Raw genomic sequence first — 18,542 nt, 5'->3', positions numbered from 1 at the left:
AGCGCCGCTCCATAGACAATCGAGCCGGGCCTTTATAATTAGCCGAATAACAAAGCATTAATTGCCAATAAATTATTCTTATCTGAGCGTGCGTGAGCTTCAAAGAACGGCAAAGAATCTCATAAATAACGCATTGAAATTCCAGCATATAATTAACGTCCCGCTTGACACTAGCAGCGGCAGCAGCAACATCGCGCCCCTCAAGATTTATGCGTGCCCCTTGAAATTGCACTGCGCGCGCGTGGTCTCGCTCGTACTGAACTTTTTTCGCTAATTATACGGGAGGCGTAAATGGCGCTAACCTCGAGACTGTCAGCGCCAGTTCTCTCTCTCTCTCTCTCTCTCTCTCTCTCTCTCTCTCTCTCTCTCTCTCTCTCTCTCTCTCTCTCTCTCCGCTCTCCTCTCCGACAGTTCTATATACTTCTCCTAATGCAGTGCGAGAGAGACCGCAGCTAGCGGATAACTTTATATATTTGAGCAATCGTACATATACGTTTATATTTATATACACTTACGCGAAAGCGCACGCGTGTGAAGGAGGATTCCAAGGGACACACACCCACACTCCTTTGACGATTCTCAAGCTTTGCCAGAGCAAGCTCACTCTTTCTCTCTCCTCCCCCCTGCTCTCGCTCTCACGAGAAAGATATGAGTAGCGCGCAATGGAGCCGCACACGCGGCCCGGCTATCTCTGCCTTTGCGGAGCTGCTTCACTAGCTGCTGAAATTAGTTTTCGGGATGATTTCGCGCTCGCACTCGAGAGCCCGAGTTCGCTTCATGCCGTTTACTTTGCCCGCTCGTTGAACTATTTCTCTCCTACTCGGCTAACTCGCCTGCTTTTTCACTTTTTATCGCATATAATACTTCAAAATGAAATTGCCGGCTCGCGCTCGATCCCTCCCTTTCCCAAGCGCATTAACTATACTTCTCACTTTAGCAAACACTCCTGCGTGCAGTGTTAACCTACGGGCTGTACACGAGAGTGTGTACTTCTATTCGATTCCGCGAGGCGTACGTATCTCTGTTTGCGCGTGTGAGATACAGAGCCGAGTTCGCGAAGCAGGCGAATTGGCGCGACCGTTAATTTAATGCCTCGTTCGGTCCCCGCTCTGCGGAAGAAACAGAGAGAGAGAGAGAGAGAGAGAGAGAGAGAGAGAGAGAGAGAGAGGAGGGACGAAAGAAGGGAAAGCTGCAGCCACTTAACTAGATTTTACTATTTCACTTCTCGGCAGGCGCGCAATCATTTTGCGAGCTCTGCAGCAGCAGCGACGGCAGCTCGGCTTTCGGATAAGTTTAACGACGAGTTCATCCGAGGCGAAGACTCTCTTAGCTTCCCACCCTCGCTGCGCCCTCTTTGTATTACGATAGTGTGCGTTAATACTCGGCGTTAATCTAATGCAGTCTTTCTCTACCTCTCTTATACGTTTACTCTCTCGTCTCGCTTCGGGCTTATTCATATCGCGCCGAACTGGAGAGGGGAGCGAGCGGGGCTAAAAGATAACGAGGAGGTATATATACTCGAGGCGTTGCGTGCGCGAGCGCTAATTCAACTTCGTTTTACGATGAGAGATTCGTTGCCGTCCCTCCGGCAGGGCTGCTCGCGCGCACTTGGACGAGGATGTATAAATTTTCGAAGGAGGTTATCAATGGCCGGCGCACTTACCTCCGAGACCGGCTTCAAACTTTATTATTCTTAAGCGCTCGTCGCAATTATAAATAAAGCGGCCTCCTCCAATTTCAAGGAGAGCTATTTTCAGACTTCATTACCTCGCAAAGATTATATGTTCGAGAAAAATACACAGTTCGGCTCTCCCCCCTTTAATGAGCTGCTGCCAGTCGAGCTTTATTTTCCACTTTAATCTTCTAATCATCTTCAACTCGATTGATTCGCTAACGTAATATGCGTGCAATTGGCTTAGTTTGCTTTTTCAGGTTACGCCCCCGCCCTCTCAAGTCACAAGAGTCATCTATATGTACACAAACAAGCGAGCTCGCGCCGAGCTCTCATTTACAGGTTAGAACTTGATGAGCCTTATGCAGCATATGCTCCTGCACAAGAGATCAGACTGAGAAGGTTAATTCCTCGAGCAAAGAGAAGTTGAAAAGAGTCATGAGCGTCGAAAACTCGGAGAATTCTTCAGAGTACAGAGAGACGTCGTCGCGTGACAGCGACTACGAGGATGGCAGCGAGGAAGCCGAGCATGATTACAGCTTTCGGAATAGTGGAGGCTTTGCGGAACTTTATTACGAATTACGAGATGACGAGAGCGATGAAAAAGCGAGCGCGGAAGAAGCGGAGGATCCAAGTGAGCCGAAGCTGTGTCCAACTATATGATTATGATTTCAAAGAAATGTTTCCGAGAAAAACTTGGTCATGCGACGCATCTTTGTTAATTTATTGATCTGCTCTCGTCAAAGCAGACGATGCTCCAAGCCCAAAGGACGCTTTTACCCGTGCGGAGGTCGATCGCGAAAACGAAGAGGACCCGACAACGGAGACGCAACAGCGAGCTCGCGGGAACAGTCGCCGCAAGACGATCTACGAGCTCGACTCTTACTCTACGCTGACGCCGAGCTCCAGAGACGCCGAAATTAGAGAAGAGGACGTCGGGACCGCGCCGCTGGCGCGCTTTTCCAAATCGCTAGTGAGTACTTGGCCCGCATACGTTTCTGCGCTGCAGGATGCTGGTGACTCGCACGATACCGAAAATGTAGGGCATCCCGGGCGTGGCGCGCGTCAACCTGTCGGCCCTGAGCCAGAAGATCCTGGACTGCGTGGTGGACGAGAATGTGACGACCGAGTACCCCTGGATCTACGTACGCAAAGAGATCGTCGAGGACAACATCGACCTGCACTCGGAGAGCAGCGACTTCCTGGCCATCAAGGACGAGCTGCAGCAGTACCCGGACTCGCGGCTGCTGCTCGGCTACGCGCCGACTGCCGAGAACAGCCAGACTGGCGAGGCTGAATTCTACGTCTGCCTGACCGAGGAGAGCCGCGACGCCGTGGCCAGACGCATCGAGGCGCTCAGGCACGAGCAACAGCAGCGAGTGCGCAGCGCGGTGCTCAAGGAGCCGAGGCCCTGGCACGATCACGGAAGCGCCGCTGCTGTGGATCAGCTATCGCTCAAGAGGTCCAGGCCGCTGCTCGAGGTCGAGGTGCTCGACTTTCATTTTTTCTAAGCGTTGAAACGCATATAGGAAAACCATATCGAGCGGACAGACGGTCCTTTTGTTACTCGCTCGTCCGCGATCGCATATAAAACTTGTCGTTGACTTGCGGTGGTCGCGCGGCTCCGAGTTGATTCACATGTAAATTACCGCGCTAGCTTTTTTAAGCTTTTTCAAGCGCGCGACAGAATGCTTTATCGAAAGAGGAACTTTTAATTCAATTTCCGAAAGGGCGTAGCGCGCTGCAATAAATTTTGCGGATGCCTACTTACGCGCTGGCCGACTATAAATTTCCGCGGACTGTGGCCCAGCCGCGCGCGCGCGCGTATATTATATGCCACTTTTATTACACCTGCCCGTCCGCGTAATGTAGCGTCGTCGAATGTCGCAAACCTTCACGCGAATTACGTTCACAGGTCGAGTCTACGCTCGATAAGCCGAAGGCCCCATCGATCTTAACCGACAGAGGCTGTGACGATCAGCGGGACGGATACGTCGAGATACTGCCCGGCCGCGAGGACTTCGACAACGTGACGAGGTTTTTCGTGGACAAGGCTTGCGCAGCGGCTCCCACGACCGCTGAGGACAGCGCTCAGACCGAGATATCGATGCGAGTGAATGCCTGGTGCCAGAGCTCGCCGGACCGCGGAGTAGAACCCATGGCCGCCGGGAGCGCTTCCAGCCGAGCCAAGAAACTGCAGAGCTTCATCCAGAGCCGAGCCGAGCAAGTCTTCAAGGAGGTTCGATCGATCGTTCCTTTTGAACGAATTCTTTCGGAAACCATCGGACCGGAGCTCGTGACTCCCCCCCGCGGGAGCCGGCGCGGCGATCGCCCGGGAGTGTACTAAATCGCAAATTAACGCGCCGCTGTAGCCCGTAATAGATTCCCATCCCATTTGCCGTCCTCCCGCCATACGGCTCCCTCCTCCGGCCTCCGCGCTCGAGAGGACTATACGGCAAGGGGGATCGATACACACGAGCTCTCAGCCCGACTCTTTTCTGACCGTCAGACAGAGGCGAACGCCACCTGGGACGTGTACGCCAACGACTACGCGAAGCTCGCTGAGGCAGCGGCGAGCGCGATGAGCGAGTCGATCGACGAGCTGCACTACAAGGAGCAGCAGAGCTACTACGAGGGCAAATTGTGCGGGGGCAAGGTTATCAACGATCTGGCCTGGCATCCCCAGTGGACGGGACTATTCGCGGCTGCCTACACCGCAGCGAGCAAGAGCGAGAATCTCGTCGGCCCCAAGCCCCCCGACCCGGTTGGATTCTTTGTGTACAGCCGCGTCTGCTTGCTCTGGAGCTCGAATTTTCCCCTCCTCTCTCCATCAGGACGGAGTCAGGCCGAGCCACATCCTCGTCTGGTCCTTCGACGACTGCCTCCGACCGAAGCTCCTGCTCGAGTCCGAGAGCCAGGTGACGTCCGTCTCGTTCTGCCCACGCGACGGTAGCGTCCTCGTCGGCGGCTGCGCGAACGGACAGGTACACCATTCGGCGTCCGCTTCGAAGAAACGAGAGCGAGAGCCTTCTCGAAACAACGCTATCGAACGCGCAGATCGTCGTCTGGGACATAACGGGCAGAATCGAGGAGCTCGAGAGGGTCGTTGTGCAGACGGCGGCCGAGGCCAAGTACGCGAGCGTCGTGAGGAGTCTCGGGACGTGGATGCGGGAGACGCTCGACCCCGCGCTCGTTCGACCGACGGCGAGCTCCTCGCTGCAGCACGGCCAGAAGGGCGCGATCACGAAAATCGAATGGCTCTCGGCGTACAGCAAACTCGACGACAGGGGCAGGCTGCACGAACTGCCGGCCGACACGGCGGAGGCAGATCTGAGTCTCCAGTTTGTCGCCTCGAGTGAAGACGGCAGTATCGCCTTCTGGGATCTCAGGTTAACGTTTATTTCATGGTCGCAGTTTTCAACTGGGAAACCAGCTTGCCCCTACTGCCGGAAGACTCGGTGTTTTTTTACGCAACTTCCTTGTCTTTACGGCCGTAAGTTGTTTTCCGAATGGTCGAAAAATTTTTGGCAAAAATTTCTTGCTCCACTCGGTAAATCGAGCAAGATTTCGTGTAGAAATCGAATCCAGCGCAAGCATTACGCCGTTGCTTGTCGGTAAAAATAAAGTCGTCGTCGCTGCGCTACGATAAAACTGCACCGTGAATTTATCGCTGTGTACGGCGTGTAAAATGTGCTTGTCTCGGCGCACGACTGAAAAGTTGGCGACCACCCGCGGAGAAGAAAGGCGAGTCGCGCTCTCGCAAGAGGAAAACTGTGGAAAAGCCGCAGAGTCTCGTCCAGTCGATATCGCCCTACAAGATACTCGACGGCGCTTTCAAGCCCCTGTATATCCTGATAGTGCAGCAAGCGAACCAGACCCGCAACGCCGTTGTGACGACGATGAGTTTAGGTCGAGCAGATCTGAGCAAAGTGCAGCTGGAGCCCCGGCCACGTGATGACGATCCTGTGACTAAGAGGAGGCACTTTAAAGTATCGCTCGAGAAAGGGGAGGAGGAGTACAGGCTTGGTAGAGCAATGCACAGATAGCGCGGCGTCGTTCAATCTCTGAATATTGAAATAATGATGTAAAAAAACGAGTGATTTCAGACAGGATTTTCGTCGGCACCGCCGCTGGAGAATGCGGTCTCGTTTCCTGGGAGGGCTATGACTTTTCCACCGGCATAAGTTTGAACAAAGAGATCTGCAAGTGGACTTGGAGGAAGCAACTGCACGACGGGCCAGTTAGCCACGCGGTCAGATCCCGACATTTGAAGGACGTCCTGCTGACCGTCGGTGGCCGGATTTTCGCAGTCTGGCGCGAGGACGCGGAGGATCCGATAATTTGGAGAAAATCCGAATTCAGGTGATGCGCGCGAATTGAATCATGAATTTCGTCAAAACGAAATCCGGCCTTTATTGCATCAAACATAAGCTTTGATTGGATTGATCAATGCGAATTCTGTAATGATTCGATTAAAAATCTCTGAATCAGAGAATCAGACTGACGCGACTAGTGCGCAACGATAAATGAGTATGTATCGATTCAGCGGTAAGCGCGCTCCATCAGATTAAGAAAAAAAAACAATAAAGAATGAATAAAACGAAAATAGTACGCCTCTTTGCGCAGTCAATATTCGGTTATAAAAGGGCTGGGACGAGCGCGCACGCGGGATGCATAACTCGCGCGCAGTGAATTTGGCCGAGTATTTTCCCGGAAAAAGCCGGCCATTATTTTTGTTTATACGCGCCTGCAGGTACACGGCCGGCTGCTGGGATGGCAGTAAACCGACTGTAATCATTCTCGGCCGCAATGACGGCACCGTCGAGATCTGGGACGTTTTTAACAAAAGCCACGAGCCGAATATCACTCAAAGCCTCTCCGGACGAATAATCACGGGAATTTATGCGCACGAGCTGCCGCTCAATCCTCCCTGCGTCGGCTTTTGCGATTACAATGGAGCGTTCAGGACTTTTCTCGCTACCAAAGTTTTATCCGCATCCAGCGGCGACAGTGACGTTAAATGGATGCGCCAATTTGTTGACCGAGAAGTTAACAGGGTAAAAACCTATTTTGAATTTAAAAGCGCGTCAGCGCGCGCGCACGCCGCTATCTAAAACAACGCATATTCGTTTAATTTGAATGCCAACTTCGTTTACCGCGAGCACTTTGAAAATTGCAATCTTTTAACTGCTAATTATCGCGAAAACGTGTGCAGATCAAGGATTTCAACACGTGGCAGAAAAACTGGAACGAAGCGAATGTCGGCGAATACTCTGGGGAAAAAGCGAGTGAGCCCGAGCGCGAAAACGCTCATAAGCAGCCCGAAGCCGATAGCCAAGCCAAGCTCGAGGCAGCAAAGAGCTCCAAGGTATATGAATGCACATCATCGCAAACCATCTTCCTAGAGAGGATGGTAAATCGTTTACTTTAGCTATAACGAGAGCCGAAAATCGAATCGTCGTCAGGTGAAGAGGCGCAAGCAGCTGATCGAGGAGATGCAGGCTCGCTGGGTGAGGCGCGAGGTCGAGCGCATGCAGACGGCCGTCCTCGAGAAGAAGGGTCTGCGGGGCGAGGAGTTGGAGCGCCGGCGCGAACCCGTGCTGAAGATGAAACAGGAGGCGCGCGACAAAGAGGCCCGTCGCCAGGCCGTAATTGGCAGGGCTGCGGAGCTCTTCGAGGACGCGCTGCTCTCTAATTTTCCCCCGCAGCAGGGTAAAAGATTGCTGACCGTCGCCGCTGCCGCTGTTTCAAAGACTACCAAGAAGCCGTCAGCCACCGGGAATTTGATTTCGCTGCACACGCCTGACACCGGAGATGTAAGCTACGCCCTGATCGCACCCTGTACTTGCGTTTCGACTAGTCATTATTCTGCTGCGCCATCGATACAACGCGAGCATTGATTTTTTTAAAATAATTCCAAAAAGCAGTTGAATAATCAAATTAGCAACTGCCTGAAACCCAACGCTTGATGTGTGGCCTTTATTAACACCGGAAATTTAATTACGCGGAATATTTGTTCATAGCCGTGAAAGCGGGTACATGTATAATTCAAAGCAAAGAATTTTTCGCAACTTGAATCGTGTTTGATCGATGGCAGAGCAGCGAAATCGAATTCGTTTGATTCAATATTATATACGCTTGTCCACGCGTCATAAGTGATTGCGTGATTTATTAATGACTCTCGGCGATCGCAGAAAAACCAGCCTTTGAAATTAAAACTTAAAAACTAAAGCTGATAATAAACAAAGAAGTAGTCACGCAATTACTAAAAATACGCATACATACATCTTTAACGCAAATACAACTGAACGTTCAATTAGAACTTAAACATTTTATATGTCTTACACATTCCGTCGAGCTTGCAAGGTTTTTTTTTAATAAAAACTCTCGGGGTAAAGATTTATACGACGCGCGAAGATCAGAAGTAATTCATTCCAACGACTTATTGTCCCCATTGTCATAAGCATGTTAGCGGAACGGCGCATGAGAAAGTCATTGGCGAGTACGAGCAAATCGAGGCCGAGGCATTATCGAGGATGCGCCGAAGATCGGGCGAGCTGGACTTCAGCTGGCGCAAGCTCATAAACGAGGGTCTCCTACGACGAAGATCGATGGACGTTAATCTGAAGATGCATAAAATAAAAGTGAACGACGACGACGACGAGAAAGACAGCATCCTGAGCATTCTCGAAAGTTTCGAGGATCCCTGACGAGAATCTCGTCGATAAAAAGCCGCCGAGCTTGCCAGTAGGCGAGCCTCCGCCGATTCGAATAATAAAGAGACGAGCGAGCGAGTGGGAAAGGAGGCCGTGTACAAAATCGCATTGACGCGCATCTGACGCTTCTTTTTCTTCGGCGCTACTTGCGCCGCTTCTTCCTCCCATTTCGGCTTTGTCGTTTTCTGCAGCAAACTCGTAACCCGTAACGGAGTTATAGCGGACGAAAACGCGACCGGCGGAGAATTTCGTCCCGGAGAGAAAGAGATAAAGCGGGGAAAAATGGAGGAGCCGAGCGCCGGCAGTGGACAATTTTTCACAATTAAAGCGGATTAAAACTGCGCGACGCGGACGTAAATGAATTTGAAATTTTAAACTACCACTTGTCCGCCGCCGCTACCGGCGCTCCTGCTGCTGCTGCTGCGTCATTGTCGCCGCCTCCGCGCTCCGAACTCTTTTGCTCCTCCTCCACCTCCTCTATCTTCGCCTTTTTTTATTATTTTCACACTCCACAGTGCTGCTGCTGCAGCAACTCGCTTCATCGGCCGGGAAAGGCGACAGGGGAGTGCGCGCGCGTTATCCGACCAAAGAGCTTGTCTTCCAGCATTTATTTCCCAGGAGCGACATACTCCCTCTCTATCTACACACGCTCGCGCGTCCTCTTCCTTTTTCCAGCGCCAGCCAGCTAAGCCGCTCTGCTACGCGCACGCGTCAAAGCCTTATTTCAATGAGTGACGCAAGCCGTTACACGGCTGAAATTGCAGCCGGGAGAACTTGTCGAATTAACGGGAACGCATCCTTTACATTCTTTCGCCTGCTCAGTGGATCAAAGTACTGCTCTGTACGGAGAAAGGAGCGCGGCTCTGAAATATCTCGAAGCTCCGCTGCCAGAGAAGATTATGAGCAGGGTCTGGAATCTTCCGAGTTATTGCCTTGTAGATGGCGCAAAGCTCGCGCAGTACACAAACGAGGCAAGAGAAATTCACGTCCGTTTCACGCTCCGCCCGGGGCCTCCAGTACCTCGCACCTTTTTGCTCCGACGACGAGATATATAATAAAGCGTGATAAATCCATGCAGCGCGCGCACGGTTCGCATGCTACGTATATCGAATGCTCTGAACGAGTTCGTCAGCTCTGCCCTCCTCTCATCAGACTGGCTAAATTAAAAACACTTCCTCGATAGCCGAGCCATTTTATCGGCGAATCTGTTCCGGTACACACAGTCCAGCAGCCAGGCCACTGAAATTGGAAAAGTTTGGCAATCTTGCGTGCGCGCAGGATTAAAAAAATACCTTGCCCGGCAGCGCGCTCGCCAAGAGAAAGTAAGATCGTGTAAGAGCGAGTGAATCGAACGAGATTAGTTGCTCGGACGCGGAGATTCGCGCAAAGCAGATTCGCCGAGAGAGCGAATCCGCACGCGTATGTATTGTCATATACAGGGATGGCCGGCCATGCGCGGCTACTGGCTACAGTGTCGCGGATATATACATATATATACCTATACGTATCCAGCGTGGCGGGAGGAGGCCGGCAGAGCGGGCGAACGATACGAGTTTCGCGAACTATACTCCGGCTTCTGGAACTGACTGCGGCATTATTGCCTAAGTTTGAAACATTCTCGCCGGCGCGTAGCACTCGAGCTCGCTCGCGCAGCTATCTTTCTGCAGATCCCTTCCTGCAGCCGCGCTCGCCGCAGTTGCAGCGCTCAAAGTCCTCGCGCAGCTTTCGGTATGCTTCTCGGCCCCTCTTTCCGATCGGCTCCTCCAGCAGCGCCCACGAGACTGCAAGATTTTCCCTCGGACGCGCGACCGCTCGTCGATGAGAGCCGCGAACTTTTGCTCGGCTTCCAAATCACCGCGTCGCCCGGATAAATCTTTCGCCAGCTATATAGCTGCGGCTCCGGATAATGCGGGAGAGAGTGATGGCCGACGACGGCTGCGTTACAACTCGCGCGCCGTTGTCGCACTCGCAGGCCGCGCTTGAAAAATCTCCTCGGCGCTGGATTATCTCGCCGGAGAATCGGAGCCGGCCGCACGTGCGAGCAACTTGTTCCACAACGCGAGGGACGCGCACCTGCGCTCACGTTCGCGCCGCAGACTTTTCCGCGCGATCGATTCTCTCCGGCGACGAATAATTACGACAGGTTATGTACTCGATCCTGCGTATATACAGCACACGTACGACGCGAGAAAATGAAGTAAAGCGATGTGCTGCTGTGCCCCGGTCGCTCGTCGCTTTTTCCCTTTAGAGCTCAATAAAGGGCTTCAGTTTTAAAACTCATTACGGGATATCGGCAGTGTACGCCGTTCACGCAGCTCTATACGCAAAACAGCAGAGTAAACAGGAGCTCCGGCCGCGCGGGGCTTTTACGGCATCGGAAACAAATTTTCAGTGGTACGAGCGTACGTGCGATCCGACTCGGTTCGGATCGGTCCGGACCGGTCCTGCAAGCGCGCGCCTTTTTCCGGCTGTTTTTCCGCCGCGCGCCTGCCAGTATACGGGACACACATACACGCGCGCACAATAACGCGGGTAATCGCCTCAATGGCTTACTTCCACGTATGCTCGCGCGTCAGGGCTCCGGGGTTTTACGGTCATTACGCCGAGCGCCAGCCGGCCTCGGTTCAGCGACCCTCTTTTTCTTTTCTCTCCTTTTACGGCCAAACGTCGTGAAATTGCGTTTCGTATTATACGGTTTTCTCTCGTGACTGCGCGAGCCTGCCCCCTCCCCGCCTCCTGTTCCTTTCGCTATCGTTTAAGTACCGCTGTGCTGAAATGAAATCATTTATCTTACCGCCGCCACCGTCGCCACTGCACCTCCAGTTAAAAAGCGTACAAATTAAAGGTTGAGCAATTCTTTTGCATTCTCTTTTTCAATCTGCCGCATCGATATAATTCGTTCATTGGTACGCTTCCGAGCAGAAAACACTTGTTGATGAACGAACTTCTATTCCAATTGCGCGCAAGTCGTTGTAGCACCGAATCGATGTAGTAAAAAATTAGCCCGATACAGTATAACCGTATTGAGTTGGGTTAAAAGTTCGTTCGCATTCGATACAAACGAGTGTTTGGGAAACTTCAAGGGGAAAAGTAATTTGCGATAAATTTATGTATAAGTTGGTCTCGAAGTTTTAATATTGAAAATTCATCATGAATACTTTTTGCGCCTGAATAATTTCAAAATGAAAGTTTAGCTCAGCGCCTAGAGGATTTCGCAGGACACAAAGTAGCCAATATTTCGCTAGAATCAAGAATTTGAATAATGAACAGGGGAGGAAGGACCCGACAGTAGGGAAAGAGGCGGCAGCGACGAGGGGCTGAGCGCGCGGCCGAAAGACGTGTCGAGGTTACTCTCTCTCTCTCTCTCTCTCTCTCTCTCTCTCTCTCTCTCTCTCTCTCTCTCTCTCTCTCTCTCTCTCATGGCTGGCTCATTCGGCATGCCGGGGAGTACTGATTGATTTACCTCGATCCTATATTTAACTTGTTGGGAGAGGTACATCGGCGAATTCGACCAGACACCGCCGGACTCTATAACGATGCTCAAAGCATAAAAGAACGATTTTTTACTCTCGTTATGCGCCAGTATCCATTCGGCGTGCATTAAAGATTGAGCCGCGCGCGGCGAAGTTGCTGGCGTTTTGACTTCACCGAATTCGCCTCGATCCTTCCAACGTCAATATAATATCAAGATAGCATGTATATTTGCATGCAAATGAATAAATTCTTACTTGGAAGTCGATGTGCAGTGGCGCAGCAGTGTGTCCCGCTCTGCAGAGTTTTATGAAATCGGGACGAGCGTTGACGGCATCTGCAACAGAGGAAAACACGAAAATCATTGTAGCCTCAGTCGCGATAAAAACATAAACAATGAGATCCTTAGCGCAGGTCCGCTATTATTCATCGCGCAAACGTCTCTCCGACAAGGTTGCTAAACGCCGCGCGGTCGGACTTTGACAGCTTCTTACACGTGCATCAACCGCTGGCTCCTGATCCCACTTCGGAATCTCCCGAGCAGCCCCGTCCCCTGCTTATCCTTTCTCTCGAGGCGCGCTTATGCAGTTGGCATGCACACTGCCGCTGAAATTTGCTGCAGCCTCGCTATAGGAGACAGCCATTTACGAGTTGAGAGGGCCCGCTTTCCCCGGCGCTTTCTTGCTCGCGCATTTGCAGCCCTCGCCGGCGCAGTGTGCGTGCAGTCTCGGGCCAGCCATGCCGCTTAACGTCCAGCGTCGTTGAATTTCAAATCGCCCGCTTGTTCCCCTCCCCTCTCTCATTCTCTGGGGATAATGCGCGGCCGCGCAAGTGTGCCACTGCTGCCGCGCGCAGAAAGAAGAGATAAAGAGCCAGGGAGGGCAAACGAGAGCGTGGTCGCTCAAGCGCTGGTTCTGTGCTGCTCATTTTCAGCTTGGCTACTGGCCGACCTCTTTGTTGAAAATAATTTTAGATTTGAGCCTGGAATTTGCTCTGTATCAAGCGGGGATAGGGATGAAATTCGCCTAATTTGACTGCAGCGCGTGCGCCTTTCAAAACGCGACTGAATGCCGAACTGAAGAGAAGCGGAGAGAGAAAATACTCATAAACTACAGCGTAGCACTGCTAATTCATGGAATGGATGTTGTGCAAGTTTCATTCGCATTTAAGGGGCCAGCGTACCTTTCGTACAGATGTATAAAAGGTACGGTAGCTCACTTATGATTTTTAATTGCAGTCTGACAGTGTGTCAGCCGCAACAACGATTTTCCCCGGCGCGCATTATTAAAAGTCAAGCGAAACCCTTGGATCCAATGAAGTGCGGCCGCAGGAGGCTCGCCCCGCCGTGCAGCCCCTCGACATTATTCACTACACACACGGTCATTAAAAGCGATTGCCGGCGTGCACGCGGCGGCAGCAGCAGCGGCAGCGTCTACAAGCGCCCGGGAGAATAAGGAGCAGTCGGCGTCCTCGCCCGCGCGGGCGCGCGCATAAAGGCCCCGGCGTTCTTGCCTATACGCGCTAACGCTAAAAGCCAGCAACAGTCGACACAGCCTGATGTAGGATAAGAGCCGCCGAGGGAAGGCGCAGCGTGAAAAACGAAATTTCCATCGAGCCAAGCTTAATTCAGGCTGTGTAGCCGCTCACTTCCTTCCTTCCTTCCTTCCTTCCTTGTATTCCTTCCAGCGGCGGCAGCCCGAGACAATGGAGCGGCAGCGCCGGCATCAAGACCCGCGGCGCGCGTTCGGGGCCTCGCGATAGACCTCTATTGTTTTCTTCGCCGCCCCCGGGGGATGATGAAGCGCACCAATGGCAGAGCGCCGGGCTTGCCGCAGGTGAGACGCCGCGCCGACGAATTTGCAATATTGCGGGCTTCGTCGGCTGGTGCGTCGGCTCCTCTTTACTACTCACTCCGTGCTTACAAACAACGCTCTTCAGCCATTTTGTCACGCGCTTTATTGAATTTCAACGATACGTTAAGAGAAGCAATTTACTAGATTATTATTTAGACGTATTCGAATATTACAAAAATTGCTGCTCGCGCACTTTGGCCGTGCTTAATTCATAAAAACGGTAATGATTGCTTATAGCTCGCAGAGAACATTTGAAAGTCTAAAAAAGAATATAAAAGGGAAACGACGACTAGCATCGAATAGAAGCTTTCGAGCTGAATGCAGATCGTGATGATGTCAATGAATTTCATTCGAGCAACTAGTGGAGAAGCTCATAGTAACATTCCAATCCACAGGGGATGATAAATAATAGAATGAGAACAAAGATATACTACGACGAATCACGATTAAAACGCGCATCGACCCTTTTGAGTATAACGAGAAATTGAAAAGTATAGAATAGGATCATTTTTCGATGAACTTTGTGCCGCAGCCAAAGTGGCGGAATACCAATTCCTTTCATGAATATTAAAACACTCGATTTTCTGGCGGAAGCGCTGCAAAAGGAGGGTCCCGTAATTAAAACTCATCACACGTAGCGCCGTAAATCAAAGACTGGTCGGTCGAGCAGCGCGGCGGCATCGAGTGCGATTCTTACCGCGCTTATATAGCAGCTGCAGTGTATAAGGAGCGCCGGACAGGCGCTTAGCTCATCGAAACGCAGATGTTAACGGGATCGACGGCGAGCCGCACGAAATAGCAATTACACAAGTTGCCGAGCTGAAACGCAGATACACGTCGAGAGTTGTTTCCGACTGGCGCCATCCAGCGCAACTAATAGCTATGCTATGTGTATATACGCACCAGCCCGCCGAGCGATAAACTTTCGACTACTCGGCGATGCGGCGGCGGCCGCTTAAGCGTCTAGAATTAATCGCATTATAACACTCCTCAAAATCCACCGACGAATTTTCCGACAGTTTCATCCGCAATGCAATGGCGAGTCTGCGGCTCCTATATTAGAACTCCGTAGCGCACCGAATTTTGCGCAGATCGCTGCTTCGACGATTCGGCCATAATCCCCGGCAATCCGAGAGTCAGATTACACGTCGTGTGTGCATGTGCTGTATTGTTTTAAAAGTCTCCGGAGGGAGAACGTCGAACCTTATATACGTATACGCGCCGGGTGGGTCGACGAGTTTGCGAAAGCGACCCTCAAGGAATAAAATGGAAAAAAAGGGTCGTCCGGCTGACGTACTTGAAAGTTTGAAGATAATCCGCGCGAGCGCGCGTATATACATACGATATACATGGACTTGATATACTTTTGCCGCAGTCTCATTGGGGGCAACCGCGCCTCCGATTTCATTTCTTGTATACATAAGCCGCATCCCGAATTCGAATTTTGAAACTTTTTAAACTCAGCCCCACTGCCCTCCGTCTCTCAATCTCGCTCTCTATCTCTCTCTCTCTCGCTCTCTCTCTCGCTCTCTCTCTCTCTCTCTCTCTCTCTCTCTCTCTCTCTCTCTCTCTGTCTCTCTCTCTCTCTCTCTCTCTCTCTCTCTCTCTCTCTCTCTCTCTCTCTCGCGGGCAGCTCGAAGCGAAGCCTAAGCCCATTTGCGTCTGAATCTCGAGTGCGATCGGGAAGCTCAAAACTTTTCGGACACGAGGGGAAGAAGTCGGAATAGGCGTTCGACATTTTTACTCGCGAAATCAATCCGAAAGGGACTCTGCGCTTCTCACGCGGAATGCCCATCAGACAAGCGCAGTTTGTTCAATCAAGCTTCTCTCATAATTTCCTCCCGCGCAGATGGGCTGTACGTGGAGTAAAGGGGAAGAAGATGAATAAAGCGACGCGCTCAATTTTCCCAGCAGCCAGTCGAGCGGAATCTCAAGACGACTGTTGTCGGCGACGCGAAACGCACTTACACGTGTAAATATGTGCAAGCGCGCCGAGATGAGGCAAATGCTTTTCCTTATATCTCGCGACAGATGCCGAGTGCAGAGACGCCTGCGAGCTCTCTTTATTTTTCTCCCCATTGCGACGACGCTTTTTTTATTTATCATGTGCGTCCCGACGCGGCGCCTCTTATTCTCAAAATAAAAATTCCCTTAAACGGCAAACGGAACAAATGTAACGTACTATTTTCGTATTCGTATATTTCGGCAAGCGGACTTATAGCAGTTTAGAACACTCCGAACTAATTTAGAATTCCGATTGTTCCAAGCTTATCGCAATATAGCCTTGGTATAAACTTAATATCTTACTTCTCTATAGAGATAAGCTTCTTAAAACTTCTATTTTCACAGCAAGAATTTTTTAAACTTTGATTGCCAAATATATCAGCTATATCAGCACAGCAAGCATTTTTCATTTATTCCACACACGCAATAGTCAACGGAATAAATTGGAAAAAACATTCTGATGAATTCATAGTTGTAACAGACGGAGAGGAGATGAGTCGGAAAGCGAAAAAGAGTATAGACGCGGGCTTGAACCGCCGACCCCGAGATTAACAAGCGGGAGCTCTAACCACTGAGCTAACGTCTACGATACAAACGCATGCTATGCATCGTAGTACGGCTCTGCGGACTCTTATCGCTGACTCGTCTCGCAGCTCGCGTTGCAGACGTGTGCGTCTGTGACATAGTGTTCGCTGATATGAAAAGTTGAAAAACGCTAGATTAAAAATAAAACTTAGTCCAGCAAATCTTCGGGGATAAAGGGCAATACCCTCGACAAATTGCAACATACCCAAAATCCAGTAAAAGCCAACCCCGGAACGTTGTTTATTATTGTAAATTAGAAAAATGGTTGTTAAATGGATTTTTGGGTAACTTCTTTCTAATTTTTATACAAAACTGAAATAATAGTACATTATCGAAAGTTGGCTTTTTCTGTCTGAAGAAGCCAATTCGCTCCTTGCTGTGTACCGTGCTTTTTATAATTAGTGCATCGATAACGCTCCTTTTAGCCTGCCTGAAAAAGCAGAGTCGTCCAATATCTCATAGTAGAATTTCGTTGTAAATCTGATGATATATACATACATGTATGAGATGTGTCACACACCTACACACACGAAAATGCAAATATCTGTTAGTATGTTAGTCATACGATTTTTCTACGAATAAAAAAATCAACCGCGTTGCAATTTGTCGCGGGTTAAAAGTCATGTTTACTGGAATATTAATGAAGAAAGCATCGGCACGAGAAACGTGTGCACTGCATCAAAAAAATAATTGGCACTTGATCGAACCGCACGCCATTAGCGAATGTCATTGTGAAGGTGCACAAGTCAACATTCCGGCAAGGTACGTATAGCATATAGTAAGAAAGAAATCATTAAAATGCATTTATTTTATGAAATAATAGAATGCAACGATGGCTACGCGCAAATAGACAATCAGTGTGGCAATTTTGGATCGGCAGATCGTGTGTTATATAGGTACGTGTCCCCCGTGATTGCCATCGGACGAGCAACCAGTTATTTGGCCAATGAGGAGAGGCTGCGCGATTACCCAAAGGGTCTTGTCGCGGCTAGAGCAGCAGCATCAGCAGCAGCTCGTTGTCGTCGCGCGGTCCGACGCTGCATGTGGCTTCGGTACACGTATATATAGATATGCATATATACTATATACGAGGAGCTAATGGTAATCGATGGGCTTGAGCCAGTGATTAGCGTGTAATCGAATAAGGACGAACGGTCGTCGATTAACAATAACCGATAGCCATCCTAGTTGGTTATGCCGATAAATTGCTACACGCGCTTCGTTTGGCGATGCCATCATCCCGCTGCTGCAGCTTGTGATGCTCCGCCGCGATGATGGAGATGATGGAGACGAGGGAGAGAGAAAGAGAGCTGCGGCTCCCGCCTCATCCTGTAATCTAGCCTCGCGCATCCGATATCAGCCGTTGCCGCCGCGGAACGAGGCTGAGCTTTGTCAGAAATTTGTCATTACCGAGTCGAATGTTCGCAGCGGCACAGCCCTCGCCCAGACACGCGCGTTCTACATTTCGGGTACTTCGCCATTACACTCGGCGCACAGATCTGGATCAGCGTTGGATTCCCACTTTTTCCCCTTTTCTACCTTTCATTCTCTTCGACGCATTATGTACCCGCTGTATACTTTTGGGATTTTTCCGATATCGGCGACGCGATAAACATTCGAGGCCGGGCTCAGCGTTGCCAGCGCGCGGCAGTGAAAAAAAATATGATGCACCGAGCCTAGACCGCACTGCTGTGCCAAATTAATCGACGAATTTCTCGTGCGGCTGCTGAACGCGCATCACTCGGTGACAATTCGGTGTAAGCGGTTACAGCAGTACGTTTTTCAATTTTCTCCAGGCCGTAAAGCCTGCTCGGATTCCGCGCGCGACGTAGATTTTTTACGTTCCGCCAGCTTATATTCTCGAGCGCAAAAAGACGCGAATGCCCACGAGGCTCTCGTTGCCTGCTGCGCCCCCTCGCTCCCCTCGCCCCTCATGGCGTGATCATGGACAGGAATATAGGCGTCACCGTGGCCGCGCCGGTAACAAGGAAAACTGTACCTTCGGGCCTCGTAAATGCGCCCGTACACATTTCTCAGAAGCTTTTTTGCCTCCCTCCAGACCCTAGGGTACGCGCGTTACGGCCATTACGCCGGCATCTTTTGCCGCGACCGCACGTATCTCAGGACACCGCGCCGAGAAAGAGAGAGAGAGAGGGAGAGAGAGAGAGAGAGAGCGACGAAGCCTCTGATGTATAAACCTCCAATATGGGTCTGTGCATGTGCGCGCGCGAGAGCAGCTGA

General features: G+C 50.9%; 1 protein-coding gene across 3 annotated transcripts; it reads left to right on the top strand.

Annotated features, from left to right (window-relative positions):
* Nucleotides 1-1,968: 1,968 nt before the first annotated feature.
* Nucleotides 1,969-8,496, top strand: LOC100114202 (WD repeat-containing protein 63-like). 3 transcript variants are annotated; one of them, XM_008210136.3, is made up of 13 exons: nt 1,969-2,306; nt 2,419-2,645; nt 2,716-3,159; nt 3,588-3,911; nt 4,182-4,436; nt 4,507-4,656; nt 4,730-5,061; nt 5,391-5,698; nt 5,770-6,034; nt 6,426-6,729; nt 6,888-7,040; nt 7,138-7,488; nt 8,137-8,496. In XM_008210136.3, exons 1-13 carry the CDS (start codon nt 2,111-2,113, stop codon nt 8,380-8,382), a joined length of 3,555 nt encoding a protein of 1,184 aa, XP_008208358.1. In that variant the 5' UTR covers nt 1,969-2,110; the 3' UTR covers nt 8,383-8,496. The 3 variants fall into 3 exon arrangements, with proteins under 3 accessions (XP_008208358.1, XP_016843501.1, XP_008208360.1); XM_016988012.1 differs by having other exon boundaries at nt 1,970-2,306; nt 2,422-2,645; XM_008210138.3 differs by having other exon boundaries at nt 1,970-2,306; nt 5,779-6,034.
* The last annotated feature ends 10,046 nt before the right edge of the window (nt 8,497-18,542 follow it).

This window comes from Nasonia vitripennis, chromosome 4 (genome assembly GCF_009193385.2).
Source record: "Nasonia vitripennis strain AsymCx chromosome 4, Nvit_psr_1.1, whole genome shotgun sequence".
In the NCBI taxonomy this organism is placed as follows: Eukaryota; Metazoa; Arthropoda; class Insecta; order Hymenoptera; family Pteromalidae; genus Nasonia; species Nasonia vitripennis.
This window is presented reverse-complemented; position numbering and strand designations above follow the sequence as displayed.

Bases quoted from the DNA above. Each gene is read 5' to 3' on its own strand.
- LOC100114202 (XM_008210136.3), top strand. From the start codon at position 2,111: ATGAGCGTCGAAAACTCGGAGAATTCTTCAGAGTACAGAGAGACGTCG. The intron at 5,699-5,769 runs GTAGAGCAATGC...TAAAAAAACGAG, and splicing joins GGAGGAGGAGTACAGGCTTG to TGATTTCAGACAGGATTTTC. The intron at 7,041-7,137 runs GTATATGAATGC...AATCGTCGTCAG, and splicing joins AGGCAGCAAAGAGCTCCAAG to GTGAAGAGGCGCAAGCAGCT.